Source organism: Ascaphus truei, chromosome 4 (assembly GCF_040206685.1).
Source record: "Ascaphus truei isolate aAscTru1 chromosome 4, aAscTru1.hap1, whole genome shotgun sequence".
Classification (NCBI taxonomy): domain Eukaryota; kingdom Metazoa; phylum Chordata; class Amphibia; order Anura; family Ascaphidae; genus Ascaphus; species Ascaphus truei.
In genome coordinates, this window is record NC_134486.1 from 23,083,934 (window position 1) to 23,102,974 (window position 19,041).

The 19,041-nt window shown below is 53.6% G+C and overlaps 1 protein-coding gene across 1 annotated transcript in view; it reads left to right on the top strand.

Moving 5' to 3' along the window:
• Nucleotides 1-19,041, top strand: part of BABAM2 (BRISC and BRCA1 A complex member 2) — a 290,627-nt gene that overhangs the window by 29,869 nt on the left and 241,717 nt on the right. Inside the window, exon 5 of the mRNA XM_075595407.1 lies at nt 8,811-9,005. Coding sequence (XP_075451522.1) covers nt 8,811-9,005 — 195 coding nt within the window. The remainder of the gene's footprint in view (nt 1-8,810; nt 9,006-19,041) is intronic.

Here is a 19,041-nt window from a genome sequence, read left to right on the forward strand (position 1 = left end):
CTTTTCCCGTGCTGGAAGGTGCCTTCCCGTGCTTTTCCCGTGCTGGAAGGTGCCTTCCCGTGCCTTTCCCGTGCTGGAAGGTGCCTTCCCGTGCTGGAAGGTGCCTTCCCGTGCTGGAAGGTGCCTTCCCGTGCCTTTCCCGTGCTGGAAGGTGCCTTCCCGTGCTGGAAGGTGCCTTCTCGTGCTGGACGGAGCCTTCCCGTGCTGGACGGAGCCTTCCCGTGCTGGAAGCTGTCCTATGACTTGGCACTGCTTTATAAATATTGGCTTTGATACTTTGTCGCCCCCTCTGAATCCCACCACATATAAAATCCCACAGAAGTCCGGCTTGCGGCTGCTTTGTTGCCAGGAGGATAAACTTTTTTTAAATATTGCAAAATAGTAAAATCCCCGAATATGGTTCTAGAGGAAGTTGGTACAAAATGAAATAAAATCAGTGTAAATAAATGACACAAGCACAGCACCATCTGAGTAATGGTGTGCAGCTAGCTGATCCCAGAAAACTATATTGTGGAGGTATACTTTTTAGTCTTCTATCTTAAAGGCATATACCACTTTTACCACGTAAACTTTTGTCATTTCTGCTGTATTCTTTCCTCCGTGTCACTGGGACCCTAAGGCTGCGCTTATAGTGCAGGCGACGTCGCTCCAAAACAAATACATTGACTCCATCGCAAGCGCTTATAGTAAGCGCGGCCAAAAATTTTGAAGCCAGGTAAATTTGATTTTTTTTTTTTTAGACAGTCGCCACATGTGACTGTCTCTATAACCAATCAGAGACCGCGGCCCACCCCTTTCGTGACGTCACCAGCGGCGTCGCTTAAAACTGAAATATAGCTTTCGCTAGTGGCGACAGGTGACGTCACCGGTCGCGTCGCCGTCACTATAAGCGCGACTTTACACAACAAGTTTATTTTATCTAACCAGCAAAGATGCACTGAGGCATATATCATGGTTTTTAATTACATCCTGAGATCATTCAAGGAGACGCAGGGATTTCCTCAAGATTCCCGAGGTTATAAATGACGCAGACAGGAAATCAACTCAACCATCTTTTATTTTCAAGTCCAACATGTGAAATCTGAGGATAGCTCTGTGTCGGAGAATACACAGCTCAGAGCGTACTGCACCATAATCCATACTTGGAGTTGCTCGGGCACTATGGAATTCTGGGAAATTTTAAGAAAAAAAAAAGATGGTCTGTATTTGAAGCGTTGCTGTCACCCTAATCCTTAGGTATCTTTATTGTGGCCTTCCTGCATTTTTAGTAGAACACACTTTTATCACTTGTATGCTTGGTATTGTTGCATCGCTGCACCATGGGATACAGACCTTTGCGGAATCCGGCCAACCTGGGATTTTTATTCTACATCACAAGTGGCCAACTCCAGTCTTCAATGGCCACCAACAGGTCCAGTTTTAAGGATATCCCTGCTTCAGCACAGGTGGCTCAGCTACTAAGTGAGCCACTGATTGTGCCACCTGTGCTGAAGCAGGTATATCCTTAAAACCTGGCCTGTTGGTGGCCTTTGAGGACTGGAGTTGGCCTCCCCTGTTCTACATCAACGTACATCATGCAGCTATTTTAAACCTGATTTTAATTTTAACCCTCGCCCCTATTTTTTTGCACACTACAGTCCTGTGGCTATATTTAATGTTACCTTCTATAATGTTTATCTTGCAAAAGCTTCGCGATCATGTGGGCACGGTTATTGGAAATAATGGTTGCAGCTGGATCACACTCTGCCCTTTTACCTCTTTCTCTGCCCCTTAAATATTTCAAATAAACAGTTAGAATATTCTAACGTTGAAACTGTTTTTTTTACATTAGGTGAGCAACAGGAGACTTTGTACGCATTGTCTTTAGGATAATCGTCAGCTACCAGTGCTGCGGGGGGCTGCACTCGCCTTACTGCAGGGGCGCTGCGATAGGTCAGGTTTTCAGGATATCCCAGCTTCAGCACAGGTGGCTCAATCGATTGAGCCACCTGTGCTGAAGCGAGGACTGATTTAGCCAGCTGTGCTGAAGCAGGGATATCCTGAAAACATGACCTGCTCTTGCGGACAGGAGTTTAGAACCCCTGGGGTTTTTTTGTTTGTTTTTTTTTTTCCCCCCAAATATTTTTATTAGGCAGTTATAGAATATACATACAAGGATTAATATATACAGCCTAATACAGAAACTTTTTTTTTTTTTTGGGAGGAAAAAGTAGCAAAAACTGTTGCCAAGAAGTGAAGGCCTTCCGGAGAGGGAAAGGCCAGGGAAAAAGGAAAGGAGGGGGTGAAGAGGGGGGAGGGTCACCGAGTGTTCGCCTTTAATGGCCTTTCAATAATTACAGGGTGTCACAAGCTTCCTTTTCCTATCTATTTATTTTCCTGTTCTATCTTCCAAATCATAATTTGGCATTTTAGTTATCCAGGGTTCCCAGATTCTATAGAAAACTGTTGCATTTTGCTTAAGGAGCGCAGTTAGTTTCTCCATAAGCATCTCACCTCGTTGATTCTTTTTTTTTTTTTTTTACGTTCCTTTGGAGGGGGGGGATAATTTCTTCCCTGGGTTACTGGTTTTAATATACTTTGTGCAGTGATGTGTGTTTTTGTTACAAACTGTAACTATACTGTTTGTGCGCCTTAAAATATCAACGCTCGCCCTGTAATTCCATCTTTCCCGTACGCTACTAATCCTGATTTGATGTCGGGTTCGCTCATCATCTGGATATGCTTTTTCCGTGGTCAATAACTCTTACAGGGCGACGCACAAGCAAACTTCTTTTGTACCTTTTTCCTTATTGTTGGCGCATTATCTACTCTTAAAATGGCAAACCCGGCGCTTGGGAGCAATTAAAATGGATGCCGGACATTGGTATCAAAATGACAGAATCCAAACACACAAAAAATTAGCAATAATGTTTTTCTGGAAAAGCGAGGCTACATCCTAATGTGATCGAAGCGGGTTATTCATTCAACTGCAATAGTGCCGATTGGGGCACAGTTGTAGTGTTCTAGAACATTTGGACGTGGCCATTTTGCCGTTACTGACCCTGCCACTGGAAGCTGCCGGCCACTTTGCCTCAAAGTTAAGTGCCTTACGCTAAAAAAAAAACCTACTCTAAGGCCTTGCCATAAAACCCCTTAACCCACTACTCTAACCGATAAAACCCTTAAATGAACCCCCTACCCTAAACAGTAATAAAACTTACCTTAGACGCGGCGGTTCGGATGTGGAGGCGGGGTGATTCACGGCGAAATGGCCATGACTAAATGTCCCTTTCCATAGTTGCTGGGAAACGCTAATTGACGCCAATAGTAGTTTGTGTGCGATACTGCCCGGTTCTGCACTGTCTCAGGTTAATGAATAAACCCCCACTGTCTGCACGAAGTGGAAATCAGCCCCTCACATGTTCTACTGCAATCCTGGTGCTTCTACCATGTCTGGGGCCCTTTTATTACTGGGACAGCAGCACTTCAGCATGATGCAAACTCATTCTGTAACGCAGAGATATCAGGAACACTCCAGTCCAGCATTGGCCGGGCCTTTTAAGTTAGGTGATTTTATTCATACCATTTGCCCGCATGGTAAGGAACCCCGTTAATCTCTTGTCTTCTGCGAAATTGATAAGTTGATAAACAAACATACAGTACGCGTAGATCTGTTTTATTTCAATCGCAGAAAATTAAATAGGATCCTAATTCTGCAAAGTGCTTTCAATCTGGCTGGGTGTCTGGTTAATGCATTAACTCTCGCTTATTAAAACCACTTTTACATTTGTCAGTTTATGTACACGTTGCCCACAATGTATATTCAGTATATGTACACGTTGCCCACAATGTATATTCAGTATATGTACACGTTGCCCACAATGTATAAATATGTACACGTTGCCCACAATGTATATTCAGTATATGTACACGTTGCCCACAATGTATATTCAGTATATGTACACGTTGCCCACAATTTATATTCAGTATATGTACACGTTGCCCACAATGTATATTCAGTATATGTACACGTTGCCCACAATGTATATTCAGTATATGTACACGTTGCCCACAATGTATATTCAGTATATGTACACGTTGCCCACAATGTATATTCAGTATATGTACACATTACATTGTGGGCAAAGTACCACTGCTGCATCCAACACAGAAAGTGGGAACTGTATACAACAAAACATTAAAAAGACCCCAAATGCGACATCCACATGACATAGTGTATTAAGTTAAATACGATCTGTTCTGAGAAGAATAAGTAAGGGTCACTAGTCCATCCTTTGGCCAAAGCATTATAAGTCTGCCACCACGTCCACGTTTAACCCTTTACTGCAGGTCCTGCACTGCCTGCCCATGTTCTTATTACCGCTCTACTGGAGGAAGAAGTCTCCCAATAGACAGGTCATTCACAGGTGTATATCAGGACCTGCCAATGTAAGGTGTGGTGCGTGGCCTTAAAACCAAGGAGGGGGGGTCACACACCGCCCAATAGTTGTTTCCAACCTACCAAGCAGAATAGTATTTTCATGGGTTTGATAATTGAGGATGTATATTAGGGGCTGGAGCGCCTTATTTCCTGTGATCGCAGATTGTGCTGCTTTCCTGGCGGATAATCAAATGAGTCTATGTTCACAGATCCTATGTGGGGCTCCATCTTCTGCGCTGTAATGTGTACATTTAATATTGCTGTACATGTTTGCAAAGCGATGGACTTTAGGACCGCTGACGGTTTATAGCATTGTACAATGAATACTTTTTTCAGATCCCTGGAAATGTTATTAAACCATCTGGGTGTACGCTGAGCTGATTGTTCGACTGCGTTAGCGTAGTACTTTAAATAAATGTACAATGACTCATCCGATGGTGTCATCAACTCTATTTATTTCCACTCTTCGTGATTCATCCAGTTTGGAAGCGTGTTTGTGATCACATTTATCTGGAATATGACTAGCATGAGTACTGCAAATAGAGAGATTATCTGGGAAGTAAAGATGTCAGAATGACGTACAAGGAACAAGCTGGAGGAAATGGCACTTCTCTTTACATCACATTTAAAGGGGCAACTCTTCCTTGGATTAAAGTGAACTCATTCTAGTGACATTTAAAGCAGCCGTCCAACCTGCTTTTCCCCCCCTTTCAATATGTGCATCAATACAATCCAAACAATAAGTAATTGGTTAAGTTGCTGATCGATCCGTTTTCTGATCGATCGGCGAAGATTCGGCTCCTGGGTTCACTAAATGGCTGTCAGTGCAGCAGAAGAGAACCAAAGATGCAAAGTTCTGTGTGGAAGATCATGTGACCAGGCAGTCACTAGATACAATTGGTGCACTGCTAGAGAGAGGGCAGAGCTTAAAAAGGTGTGTGCCAGAGCCTGTTTCAGAAGAGGAAAGGGATGTACCTTTGTGAATGGTTGCTATAGAAACAAAATGTGTGTTACATTATAATACATAAAAAATGTCATTCAGAGGTAATGAAGGGGTTAACTCTTACCGCAACCCTCCCAGTAGGCATAAACACCCACCACGGGCTAAATACCACCTTCACCCACTCCCTGTACTCCCAATAAACCGGGCCCTTGTATTTAACCTCTTCATTACCTTGGCGGTTAGCCGCTAAGGTAATGAAGCTGCCTGTAAATGTATTTGTATTACATAGGATTGAAGCAGGAGGTCTCCAGTGCTGGTATTAATGCGGAGCAGCTCCGGAGACACCCGACTTCAATCCGATGCAGGAATTTTTTTTAATTTTTACTACATCGGAGTCACATCACGGATCCCATCTCGAGATCAGAACCTGCGAGTTGCAGCTAAGATGTGCATAACGAAGCTACCTGAATAGCGCGATTTCTCAAAAAATGCGAGTTTGAACATGATTTGAGCTACCGCTCGGTTTTAGATTGAGAGTGTCAAGGGAGACCAGGACTTTTAACACCTTTTTAACCGGGATCATTCAATAGGCAAAACAAGGTAGTTGAATAAAATGAGGTAAATACAAAATACAGACAGACTACACACTTACTGGGGGTCTGGGGGTGGAAACTAGCCTCAAATATGTGCAGGGCGCCTGCTTCGGAAGGCTTGCCCTGACCGGGAAATCCTCCCCGGCTTACTGGTCCTCTTTTCGACTAAAAACCTTAGCCGCGACCGCTACGTTCTATTCTCAGAACTTGGACGTCACAAAAGAAACACAAGAAGAAAGACTTGTTTGGCACTAAATATTTGCAACGTTTTCTTCATTTTCAGTTTATACCAAATGTAATATAACACGTGTTAAAATGCAGCAGTTATTTAGCAAACGATCTCGACATAAGAGCAGCATTTCTAACTAGAGCTTGAGGGACTCGCAATGGTAAAAAGAAAAGACGTGTATGTTTTATGGTGAATAGAGGGGACCCCTGCTTTAAAGCCGCAAAACATGTGGCTGTGTGTTTGAAAAAAATAAATAGAAATAATAATAATAATTACAGGATTGAAGCAGGGGGTCTCCGGAGCTGAACCCCACTAATTTCCGCTCAGGGACCCCCTGCTTCCAGAGATACTTGCCTCTGTAGGGGGTGCCGGTAGCTGCAGCCAGGGAACTTGTGTGCCTAACAGAATGGCGGCGTTTATATATATATATATATATATATATATCTCTATATATCTATCCCGCAGGCCAATAGGAAGCTGTGACGTCATCCCTTGCGGCTTCCTATTGGCCCGCATGAACTGGACATTTAAAAATGGAGGTATGAGCACTACCGAGGGAAGTATCTCCAGAAGCAGAGGGACCCAGGCGCGGGCATCGTGCGGTTCCGCTCCGGAGACCCCCTGCATCCGTCCTGCACAAAAAGCATTCTCCGTGTTTTCTGCATTAAATAAATCTATTTTATAGAAAAAAAAATACGGTAGAAAACTTTTTCTAAATTCTTTTATTCTTTTCCATGTGTTGTTTGTGATATCTGTGTATTGGGAAAGAACATTTCCTCCCCGTTCCTACGCCAAGCACAATCCCTTATTACAGGGTGCTCAACTCCAGTCCTCAAACCCACCCCGCCCACCGACAGGCCAGGTTTTCAGGATATCCCTGCTTCAGCACAGGTAGCTCAATCTGTCCCAGCTTCAGCACAGGTGCCTCCGAGGCTCAGTCTTAGACTGTCTTAGTGAGTTTATTGCTAGTATTTCATACGCGCTAGAAATTAAATCCTAAACTTCCACCTCTTAGTTCCTTGACTGGGAGGGACAGTTACTTCTACACATAATCTAAATGTCTTTTTAGATAAAAGGGAATTAAGTCAAACCAGTAAATGGCTCTTCCTGGCCGTTTATAGAGTTCTGTGGATCTGCTGCTGATAGCACATGTCCATTTATGGTCAAACTTGTCCTGAGCGCATTGCTTTTAATATGGGATCGTATAGCTGCTTAATTTGAGCCAGGCCTTTTATGAGTAGGGGAACTGCACGCTTAAGGAAATACTTCTACCCGTTAACAGCCATCTAACCCAGTGGTTACAAACTTTTTTAACTGAGCCCTCAATATCTATCTATCTATCTATCTATCTATCTATCTATCTATCTATCTATCTATCTATCTATCTATCTATCTATCTATCTATCCATCCTATCTCACAGAAAGATTTCCGAAATGTGGGTACCCCCTGAACATAAAATGAAAAAGCATAGGATTGCCACATTGCGTATTGTATAGAACAGAATATATTGTATGGGTTATTGATGCAGGAAGACTGCCATTCATTCTACCCGTCACTCTTTTTGACCCTCTCGCGCTGTCTCTTCCATTCGGTGTCCCCCTTTTTTCTTAGCCACTTTCTGTCTCCCGCTTGTGTCCGGTCTCCACTCTGGGCCTCCCAGGTCGGCGAACGCGGCCTTAAGCTTTTTCTAAGTTACAATATTTCCACTTTATATAGCCATCACTTGGAAACGACACAGGGTAGTGAATACATAGGATTTGGGATCCTTTTTATGCTATTATGTCAATTTGAAAGCAACATTCTCATATCCTATATTATTTTTCACTAAATGGCTGTCAGTGCAGCAGAAGAGGACCAAAGATGCAAAGTTCTGTGGGGAAGATCATGTGACCAGGCAGTCACTAGATACAATTGGTGCACTGCTAGAGAGAGGGCAGAGCTTAAAAAGGTGTGTGCCAGAGCCTGTTTCAGAAGAAGGGGGTGTGACTTTGTAAGTAGTTGCTATAGAAACAAAAAATGCTTGTTGCATTGTAATACATTAAACATGTAATTCAGAATTGTTTTTTTTAAGCGCTACAAGTATTTTCTCATAGTACAGAACTGATTTATTAAAAGAAAACACGTTTGCATATAACCCAGATGATGTATTGAACGCTTTTTTGTATATATTTTTTAAAAAATCCGTTTTTGTTTAAGTAAAGCAACCGTATCACAAAACCTCACTTGGAGCAGTGGTTTCCAACGCCAGTTCTCAAGTACCGCGAACAGTCCAGATTTTAAGTATACCCTCTGCTTGAGCACATGTGGTTCAGTCAAATGGTTTGGGCTAATGAGAGGATATCCTTAAAACCTGCACTGTCGGCGGTCCTTCAGGGCTCCAGCTGGGAGACACTGACTTAGAGGATGCTCAAACATTCGAACATGAGCCGTTATTTTGTGCAAGTTCCAGTAAGTAGTTGCTGGGTCCACAGGATGTAATCTGATCTGATTCTGCACACAGGGAAGTTGTTGGATCAGAACTCCCCAAAGTGCCACTACAATGATGGTGCAGCTCAGGTTCTGCTAAGTGTAAGGTGCTGTACCCCACTGGCGAGTCACGCAGGTGTTGTGTTTGTGATTTTCAGAGTTTGGCAGAGTGGAATCCTTCCGACCCCGAGTGTCTGCTGCTGGTGGTGAAAGAGCTGGTCCAGCAGTATCACCAGTACCAGTGCAACCGGCTCCGCGAGAGCTCCCGCCTCATGTTCGAGTATCAGACGTTGCTAGAGGAGCCTCAATATGGCGGGAACATGGAGATCTACGCGGGAAAAAAGAACAACTGGGTAAGGCTCGTCGTAGGAGCTTAAAGATGCAGCCATTACTACCCATTAAAACACATCGTTTCCCTTCACCGTCGGGAATCCCGGTCTTTCGAGATCTTGCGGTGTTTTACATTCTGCAGTTGCATCCAGGAAATGTCAGTCTGGAAGTGAAGTTGGACACTTGCGTTTCGCGCAGGGCGTCATGGCAACAGCCGACGGCGGGGAAATAAGAAACAGGCTGGGGCTTGGCAAAAACAGAACGATTTTCAAACTATGACAAGAAAGACGTAGATTAGCAAAACATTAACACATCAACTATCTGTTTAAGTGCCGGCCTTATTTTGTGGGTGGGTCTGGGGGTGGAGTGCTTGTTTTTAATGGTGTGCTGGCCCCCCAGATATGTCTGACATAGGAAAGCAAAATATTGTAAGAAATATTGAGAAGCGTTTTTTTATACCCCCTCTTTGAGCACATGAAAAAGACATTATTTCTTGGGGTGGGGCTGGCAGCTTTTTGTACGGATCATCGAATTCTTATTGTAAGTTGAAAAGAAATACAGTATGCCTGCATCTCGAAGCAAAGAAATGTGCCTGGTAGCACTGCACCATACCCTGGCAGGTACACGGCATGTAAGGAGGGGGTTAACGTGTGTGCGATGCTGGCTGGCGGCTGCTCCATGGGAAATCTGGCAGAATTTTTTGATGCAGATTAAATAGAAAAATAATTCTCAAAGCTGCGTAGTATGATGCATCTTTTATAACAGGGGGGCTCCAGTCCTCAAGTCCCCCCCCCCCCAACAGGTCAGGTTTTCAGGATATGCCAGCTTCAGCGCAGGTGGCTCAATCAGAGGCTCAGTCCAAGGGGCCTATGCAGAGAGCAGCGCTATTTCGAAATTCGACATTTTTTGGAGAAAATCGCGCAGAAAGCAGCAGAAAATGGCGAGTTCCGAAAAACGCGCCAATTTTTCTTTTCTATTTGTAAAACTCGCCTCGCGGCTGGCGAGATCCTCAATCTCGCCAGTTTTAAAAATATCCTAATGCAGAGAGGCGCGAACGGCATCTAGCGGCTGTTCGCGCCAATAAAATGGCGCGATTGTCTCCTTTTTGCCTCGCCAGAAAAAACTGGCAAGAAGCTGCCGCTCGCGGCCATTGCAAAGGGAAAAAAAAGGCGCGAATTTGTTTTTACACGTTTCTGAAGCGCGCATCTCGCCAATTTAAACTCGCCACACGCATCCATGTTAAACATAGCAGAATTCGCACTTTTCTGCATATGGAGAATAAAACTCTCCAAAAAAGCTACTTTTTAATAAATTCGCCAATTTTAAAATTCGCTGCTCTCTGCATAGGCCCCTAAGACTGAGCCTGTGAGCCACCTGGCTGGAGCAGGGACTGATTGAGCCACCTGTGCTGAAGCTGGGATATCCTGAAAACCTGACCTGAGGGGGGAGGGGGCTTGTGGACTGGAGTTGAGCACCCCTGACTTAGGCTGCTCCTTGCTCTTTTCTGTACTTGGAGGATGTAATAGATGGATATTATTATTATTATTATTTGCTGTAGCCTGATCTGCATATGCACAATGCTTCATATTCATTAGAAGAGATTTAAACCAAAATAGCTTTGAGACCTTAATTGCGAATACACAAATACAGCTCAACCCCGTTATAACGCGATCTGTTACAACGCGAATCCGCTTATAACATGATGCATGTGTGGCTCCCCATTTTCGTATTTATGAATACTTTACAACACGATTATTAGCGTCTTAAATACTTTATTGTACAATGCATACAATTGTACATTATTTCTAACGCGATCCGCTTATAACGCGATGTGATTCTTTTGACCCCAAGCACAGCGTTATAAGGGGGCTGAGCTGTATACATTTTTAAGCAATTTTCTTTGGGGCTTGGAGCAATGAAAGCGAGGGCCGACAGGGGGCTTTGCCTGGGCATAATCTTGTTTAACACACACACACACACTGCAGACAGGAGGTAGTCACGCTCCTCACAATACCTAGCCCACCAAGTGTACAAAGTTTCTCGCTTGTGTCAGATTTTGATGAGAGGTATCAATCACCCTGATGTAGCCCCCATGTCGCGGTCACTGGTTTATTTTGGCTATAGGCGGGATTACATGCTGGGGCGGGCGCGGGATTACATGCTGGGGCAGGCGCGGGATTACATCTTGGGGCAGGCGCGGGATTACATGCTGGAGCAGGCGCGGGATTACATGCTGGGGCAGGCGCGGGATTACATGCTGGGGCAGGCGCGGGATTACATGCTGGGGCAGGCGCGGGATTACATGCTGGGGCAGGCGCGGGATTACATGCTGGGGCAGGCGCGGGATTACATGCTGGGGCAGGCGCGGGATTACACGCTGGGGCAGGCGCGGGATTACATGCTGGGGCAGGCGCGGGATTACATCTTGGGGCAGGCGCGGGATTACATGCTGGGGCAGGCGCGGGATTACATGCTGGGGCAGGCGCGGGATTACATGCTGGGGCAGGCGCGGGATTACATGCTGGGGCAGGCGCGGGATTACATGCTGGGGCGGGCGCGGGATTACATGCTGGGGCAGGCGCGGGATTACATGCTGGGGCAGGCGCGGGATTACATGCTGGGGCAGGCGCGGGATTACATGCTGGGGCAGGCGCGGGATTACATGCTGGGGCAGGCGCGGGATTACATGCTGGGGCAGGCGCGGGATTACATCTTGGGGCAGGCGCGGGATTACACGCTGGGGCAGGCGCGGGATTACATGCTGGGGCGGGCGCGGGATTACATGCTGGGGCGGGCGCGGGATTACATGCTGGGGCGGGCGCGGGATTACACGCTGGGGCAGGCGCGGGATTACATGCTGGAGCAGGCGCGGGATTACATGCTGGAGCAGGCGCGGGATTACATGCTGGGGCGGGCGCGGGATTACATGCTGGGGCAGGCGCGGGATTACATGCTGGGGCAGGCGCGGGATTACATGCTGGAGCAGGCGCGGGATTACATGCTGGGGCAGGCGCGGGATTACATGCTGGGTTAGGCGCGGGATTACATCTTGGGGCAGGCGCGGGATTACACGCTGGGGCAGGCGCGGGATTACATGCTGGGGCAGGCGCGGGATTACATGCTGGGGCAGGCGCGGGATTACATGCTGGGGCAGGCGCGGGATTACATGCTGGAGCAGGCGCGGGATTACATGCTGGGGCAGGCGCGGGATTACACGCTGGGGCAGGCGCGGGATTACATGCTGGGGCAGGCGCGGGATTACATGCTGGGGCAGGCGCGGGATTACATGCTGGGGCAGGCGCGGGATTACATGCTGGAGCAGGCGCGGGATTACATGCTGGGGCAGGCGCGGGATTACACGCTGGGGCAGGCGCGGGATTACACGCTGGGGCAGGCGCGGGATTACACGCTGGGGCAGGCGCGGGATTACATGCTGGGTTAGGCGCGGGATTACATCTTGGGGCAGGCGCGGGATTACACGCTGGGGCAGGCGCGGGATTACACGCTGGGGCAGGCGCGGGATTACACGCTGGGGCAGGCGCGGGATTACATGCTGGGGCAGGCGCGGGATTACATGCTGGGGCAGGCGCGGGATTACATCTTGGGGCAGGCGCAAGATTACACGCTGGGGCAGGCGCGGGATTACACGCTGGGGCGGGCGCGGGATTACATGCTGGGGCGGGCGCGGGATTACATGCTGGGGCGGGCGCGGGATTACACGCTGGGGCAGGCGCGGGATTACATGCTGGAGCAGGCGCGGGATTACATGCTGGAGCAGGCGCGGGATTACATGCTGGGGCGGGCGCGGGATTACATGCTGGAGCAGGCGCGGGATTACATGCTGGGGCAGGCGCGGGATTACATGCTGGGGCAGGCGCGGGATTACATGCTGGGGCAGGCGCGGGATTACATGCTGGAGCAGGCGCGGGATTACATCTTGGGGCAGGCGCGGGATTACATGCTGGAGCAGGCGCGGGATTACATGCTGGGGCGGGCGCGGGATTACACGCTGGGGCAGGCGCGGGATTACATGCTGGGGCAGGCGCGGGATTACACGCTGGGGCAGGCGCGGGATTACACGCTGGGGCAGGCGCGGGATTACATGCTGGGGCAGGCGCGGGATTACATCTTGGGGCAGGCGCGGGATTACACGCTGGGGCAGGCGCGGGATTACACGCTGGGGCAGGCGCGGGATTACATGCTGGGGCAGGCGCGGGATTACATGCTGGGGCAGGCGCGGGATTACATGCTGGGGCAGGCGCGGGATTACATGCTGGGGCAGGCGCGGGATTACCTGCTGGGGCAGGCGCGGGATTACACGCTGGGGCAGGCGCGGGATTACATGCTGGGGCGGGCGCGGGATTACATGCTGGGGCAGGCGCGGGATTACACGCTGGGGCAGGCGCGGGATTACATGCTGGGGCGGGCGCGGGATTACATGCTGGAGCAGGCGCGGGATTACACGCTGGGGCAGGCGCGGGATTACACGCTGGAGCGGGCGCGGGATTACACGCTGGAGCGGGCGCGGGATTACACGCTGGGGCGGGCGCGGGATTACACGCTGGGGCGGGCGCGGGATTACATGCTGGGGCAGGCGCGGGATTACACGCTGGGGCAGGCGCGGGATTACACGCTGGGGCAGGCGCGGGATTACACGCTGGGGCAGGCGCGGGATTACACGCTGGGGCAGGCGCGGGATTACACGCTGGGGCAGGCGCGGGATTATACGCTGGAGCAGGCGCGGGATTACACGCTGGAGCAGGCGCGGGATTACATGCTGGGGCAGGCGCGGGATTACATGCTGGGGCAGGCGCGGGATTACATGCTGGAGCGGGCGCGGGATTACATGCTGGGGCGGGCGCGGGATTACATGCTGGGGCAGGCGCGGGATTACATGCTGGAGCAGGCGCGGGATTACATGCTGGGGCGGGCGCGGGATTACATGCTGGGGCGGGCGAGGGATTACACGCTGGGGCAGGCGCGGGATTATACGCTGGGGCAGGCGCGGGATTACGTGCTGGAGCGGGCGCGGGATTACGTGCGGGCGCGGGATTACACGCTGGGGCAGGCGCGGGATTACACGCTGGAGCGGGCGCGGGATTACACGCTGGAGCGGGCGCGGGATTACATGCTGGGGCGGGCGCGGGATTACATGCTGGGGCGGGCGCGGGATTACACGCTGGGGCAGGCGCGGGATTACATGCTGGAGCAGGCGCGGGATTACACGCTGGGGCAGGCGCGGGATTACATGCTGGAGCAGGCGCGGGATTACATGCTGGGGCGGGCGCGGGATTACGTGCTGGGGCAGGCGCGGGATTACACGCTGGGGCAGGCGCGGGATTACGTGCTGGAGCGGGCGCGGGATTACGTGCTGGGGCGGGCGCGGGATTACACGCTGGGGCAGGCGCGGGATTACATGCTGGAGCAGGCGCGGGATTACATGCTGGAGCAGGCGCGGGATTACACGCTGGGGCAGGCGCGGGATTACATGCTGGAGCAGGCGCGGGATTACACGCTGGGGCAGGCGCGGGATTACATGCTGGGGCAGGCGCGGGATTACACGCTGGGGCAGGCGCGGGATTACATGCTGGGGCAGGCGCGGGATTACACGCTGGGGCAGGCGCGGGATTACATGCTGGGGCGGGCGCGGGATTACACGCTGGGGCAGGCGCGGGATTACACGCTGGAGCGGGCGCGGGATTACGTGCTGGGGCGGGCGCGGGATTACACGCTGGGGCAGGTGCGGGATTACATGCTGGGGCGGGCGCGGGATTACATGCTGGAGCAGGCGCGGGATTACACGCTGGGGCAGGCGCGGGATTACATGCTGGAGCAGGCGCGGGATTACACGCTGGGGCAGGCGCGGGATTACATGCTGGGGCGGGCGCGGGATTACATGCTGGGGCGGGCGCGGGATTACATGCTGGGGCAGGCGCGGGATTACACGCTGGGGCGGGCGCGGGATTACACGCTGGGGCAGGCGCGGGATTACACGCTGGGGCAGGCGCGGGATTACATGCTGGGGCAGGCGCGGGATTACACGCTGGGGCGGGCGCGGGATTACACGCTGGAGCAGGCGCGGGATTACATGCTGGGGCAGGCGCGGGATTACACGCTGGAGCAGGCGCGGGATTACACGCTGGGGCAGGCGCGGGATTACATGCTGGGGCAGGCGCGGGATTACATGCTGGGGCAGGCGCGGGATTACATGCTGGGGCAGGCGCGGGATTACATGCTGGAGCGGGCGCGGGATTACATGCTGGAGCGGGCGCGGGATTACACGCTGGGGCGGGCGCGGGATTACACGCTGGAGCAGGCGCGGGATTACACGCTGGGGCAGGCGCGGGATTACATGCTGGGGCAGGCGCGGGATTACATGCTGGGGCAGGCGCGGGATTACATGCGGGATTACATGCTGGGGCAGGCGCGGGATTACATGCGGGATTACATGCTGGGGCAGGCGCGGGATTACATGCTGGGGCAGGCACGGGATTACATGCTGGGGCAGGCACGGGATTACATGCTGGGGCAGGCACGGGATTACATGCTGGGGCAGGCGCGGGATTACATGCTGGGGCAGGCGAGGGATTACACGCTGGGGCAGGCACGGGATTACATGCTGGGGCGGGCGCGGGATTACACGCTGGGGCAGGCGAGGGATTACACGCTGGGGCAGGCGCGGGATTACACGCTGGGGCGGGCGCGGGATTACACGCTGGGGCAGGCGCGGGATTACACGCTGGGGCAGGCGTGGGATTACATGCTGGGGCAGGCGCGGGATTACATGCTGGGGCAGGCGCGGGATTACATGCTGGGGCAGGCGCGGGATTACATGCTGGGTTAGGCGCGGGATTACATGCTGGGTTAGGCGCGGGATTACACGCTGGAGCAGGCGCGGGATTACATGCTGGGGCAGGCGCGGGATTACATGCTGGGGCAGGCGCGGGATTACATGCTGGAGCAGGCGCGGGATTACATGCTGGGGCAGGTGCGGGATTACATGCTGGAGCAGGCGCGGGATTACATGCTGGGGCAGGCGCGGGATTACATGCTGGGGCAGGCGCGGGATTACATGCTGGGGCAGGCGCGGGATTACATGCTGGAGCAGGCGCGGGATTACATGCTGGAGCAGGCGCGGGATTACATGCTGGGGCAGGCGCGGGATTACATGCTGGGGCAGGCGCGGGATTACATGCTGGAGCAGGCGCGGGATTACATGCTGGGGCAGGCGCGGGATTACATGCTGGAGCAGGCGCGGGATTACATGCTGGGGCAGGCGCGGGATTACATGCTGGAGCAGGCGCGGGATTACATGCTGGGGCAGGCGCGGGATTACATGCTGGGGCAGGCGCGGGATTACATGCTGGGGCAGGCGCGGGATTACATCTTGGAGCAGGCGCGGGATTACATCTTGTGGCAGGCGCGGGATTACATGCTGGGGCAGGCGCGGGATTACATGCTGGGGCAGGCGCGGGATTACATGCTGGGGCGGGCGCGGGATTACATGCTGGGGCGGGCGCGGGATTACATGCTGGAGCAGGCGCGGGATTACATCTTGGAGCAGGCGCGGGATTACATGCTGGAGCGGGCGCGGGATTACATGCTGGGGCAGGCGCGGGATTACACGCTGGGGCGGGCGCGGGATTACACGCTGGGGCGGGCGCGGGATTACATGCTGGGGCGGGCGCGGGATTACATGCTGGGGCGGGCGCGGGATTACATGCTGGGGCGGGCGCGGGATTACATGCTGGGGCGGGCGCGGGATTACATGCTGGAGCAGGCGCGGGATTACATGCTGGGGCGGGCGCGGGATTACATGCTGGGGCGGGCGCGGGATTACATGCTGGGGCGGGCGCGGGATTACATGCTGGGGCGGGCGCGGGATTACACGCTGGGGCGGGCGCGGGATTACACGCTGGAGCAGGCGCGGGATTACACGCTGGGGCAGGCGCGGGATTACATGCTGGGGCAGGCGCGGGATTACATGCTGGGGCAGGCGCGGGATTACATGCTGGGGCAGGCGCGGGATTACATGCTGGGTTAGGCGCGGGATTACATGCTGGTGCAGGCGCGGGATTACATGCTGGAGCAGGCGCGGGATTACATGCTGGGGCGGGCGCGGGATTACATGCTGGGTTAGGCGCGGGATTACACGCTGGGGCGGGCGCGGGATTACATGCTGGAGCAGGCGCGGGATTACATGCTGGGGCGGGCGAGGGATTATATGCTGGGGCAGGCGCGGGATTACATGCTGGGGCAGGCGCGGGATTACATGCTGGGGCGGGCGCGGGATTACATGCTGGAGCAGGCGCGGGATTACACGCTGGGGCAGGCGCGGGATTACATGCTGGGGCAGGCGCGGGATTACATGCTGGGGCAGGCGCGGGATTACATGCTGGGGCAGGCGCAGGATTACATGCTGGGGCAGGCGCGGGATTACATGCTGGGTTAGGCGCGGGATTACATGCTGGGGCAGGCGCGGGATTACATGCTGGGGCAGGCGCGGGATTACATGCTGGGGCAGGCGCGGGATTACATGCTGGGGCAGGCGCGGGATTACATGCTGGGGCAGGCGCGGGATTACATGCTGGGGCAGGCGCGGGATTACATGCTGGGGCAGGCGCGGGATTACATGCTGGGGCAGGCGCGGGATTACATGCTGGGGCAGGCGCGGGATTACATGCTGGGGCGGGCGCGGGATTACATGCTGGAGCAGGCGCGGGATTACATCTTGGAGCAGGCGCGGGATTACATGCTGGAGCGGGCGCGGGATTACACGCTGGAGCGGGCGCGGGATTACACGCTGGAGCAGGCGCGGGATTACACGCTGGAGCAGGCGCGGGATTACATGCTGGGGCAGGCGCGGGATTACATGCTGGGGCAGGCGCGGGATTACATGCTGGGGCAGGCGCGGGATTACACGCTGGAGCAGGCGCGGGATTACACGCTGGGGCAGGCGCGGGATTACACGCTGGAGCAGGCGCGGGATTACACGCTGGGGCAGGCGCAGGATTACATGCTGGGGCAGGCGCGGGATTACATGCTGGGGCAGGCGCGGGATTACATGCTGGGGCAGGCGCGGGATTACATGCTGGGGCAGGCGCGGGATTACATGCTGTAGCAGGCGCGGGATTACACGCTGGGGCGGGCGCGGGATTACACGCTGGGGCGGGCGCGGGATTACATGCTGGGGCGGGCGCGGGATTACACGCTGGAGCGGGCGCGGGATTACACGCTGGGGCGGGCGCGGGATTACATGCTGGGGCGGGCGCGGGATTACATGCTGGAGCAGGCGCGGGATTACATGCTGGGGCGGGCGCGGGATTACATGCTGGGGCGGGCGAGGGATTATATGCTGGGGCAGGCGCGGGATTACACGCTGGGGCAGGCGCGGGATTACCTGCTGGGGCAGGCGCGGGATTACATGCTGGGGCAGGCGCGGGATTACATGCTGGGGCAGGCGCGGGATTACATGCTGGGGCAGGCGCGGGATTACATGCTGGGGCAGGCGCGGGATTACATGCTGGGGCAGGCGCGGGATTACATGCTGGGGCAGGCGCGGGATTACATGCTGGGGCAGGCGCGGGATTACATGCTGGGGCAGGCGCGGGATTACATGCTGGGGCAGGCGCGGGATTACATGCTGGGGCAGGCGCGGGATTACATGCTGGGGCAGGCGCGGGATTACATGCTGGGGCAGGCGCGGGATTACATGCTGGGGCAGGCGCGGGATTACATGCTGGAGCAGGCGCGGGATTACATGCTGGGTCAGGCGCGGGATTACATGCTGGGGCAGGCGCGGGATTACATGCTGGGGCAGGCGCGGGATTACATGCTGGGGCAGGCGCGGGATTACATGCTGGGGCAGGCGCGGGATTACATGCTGGAGCAGGCGCGGGATTACATGCTGGGTCAGGCGCGGGATTACATGCTGGGGCAGGCGCGGGATTACATGCTGGGGCAGGCGCGGGATTACATGCTGGGGCAGGCGCGGGATTACATGCTGGGGCAGGCGCGGGATTACGTGCTGGGGCGGGCGCGGGATTACGTGCTGGGGCG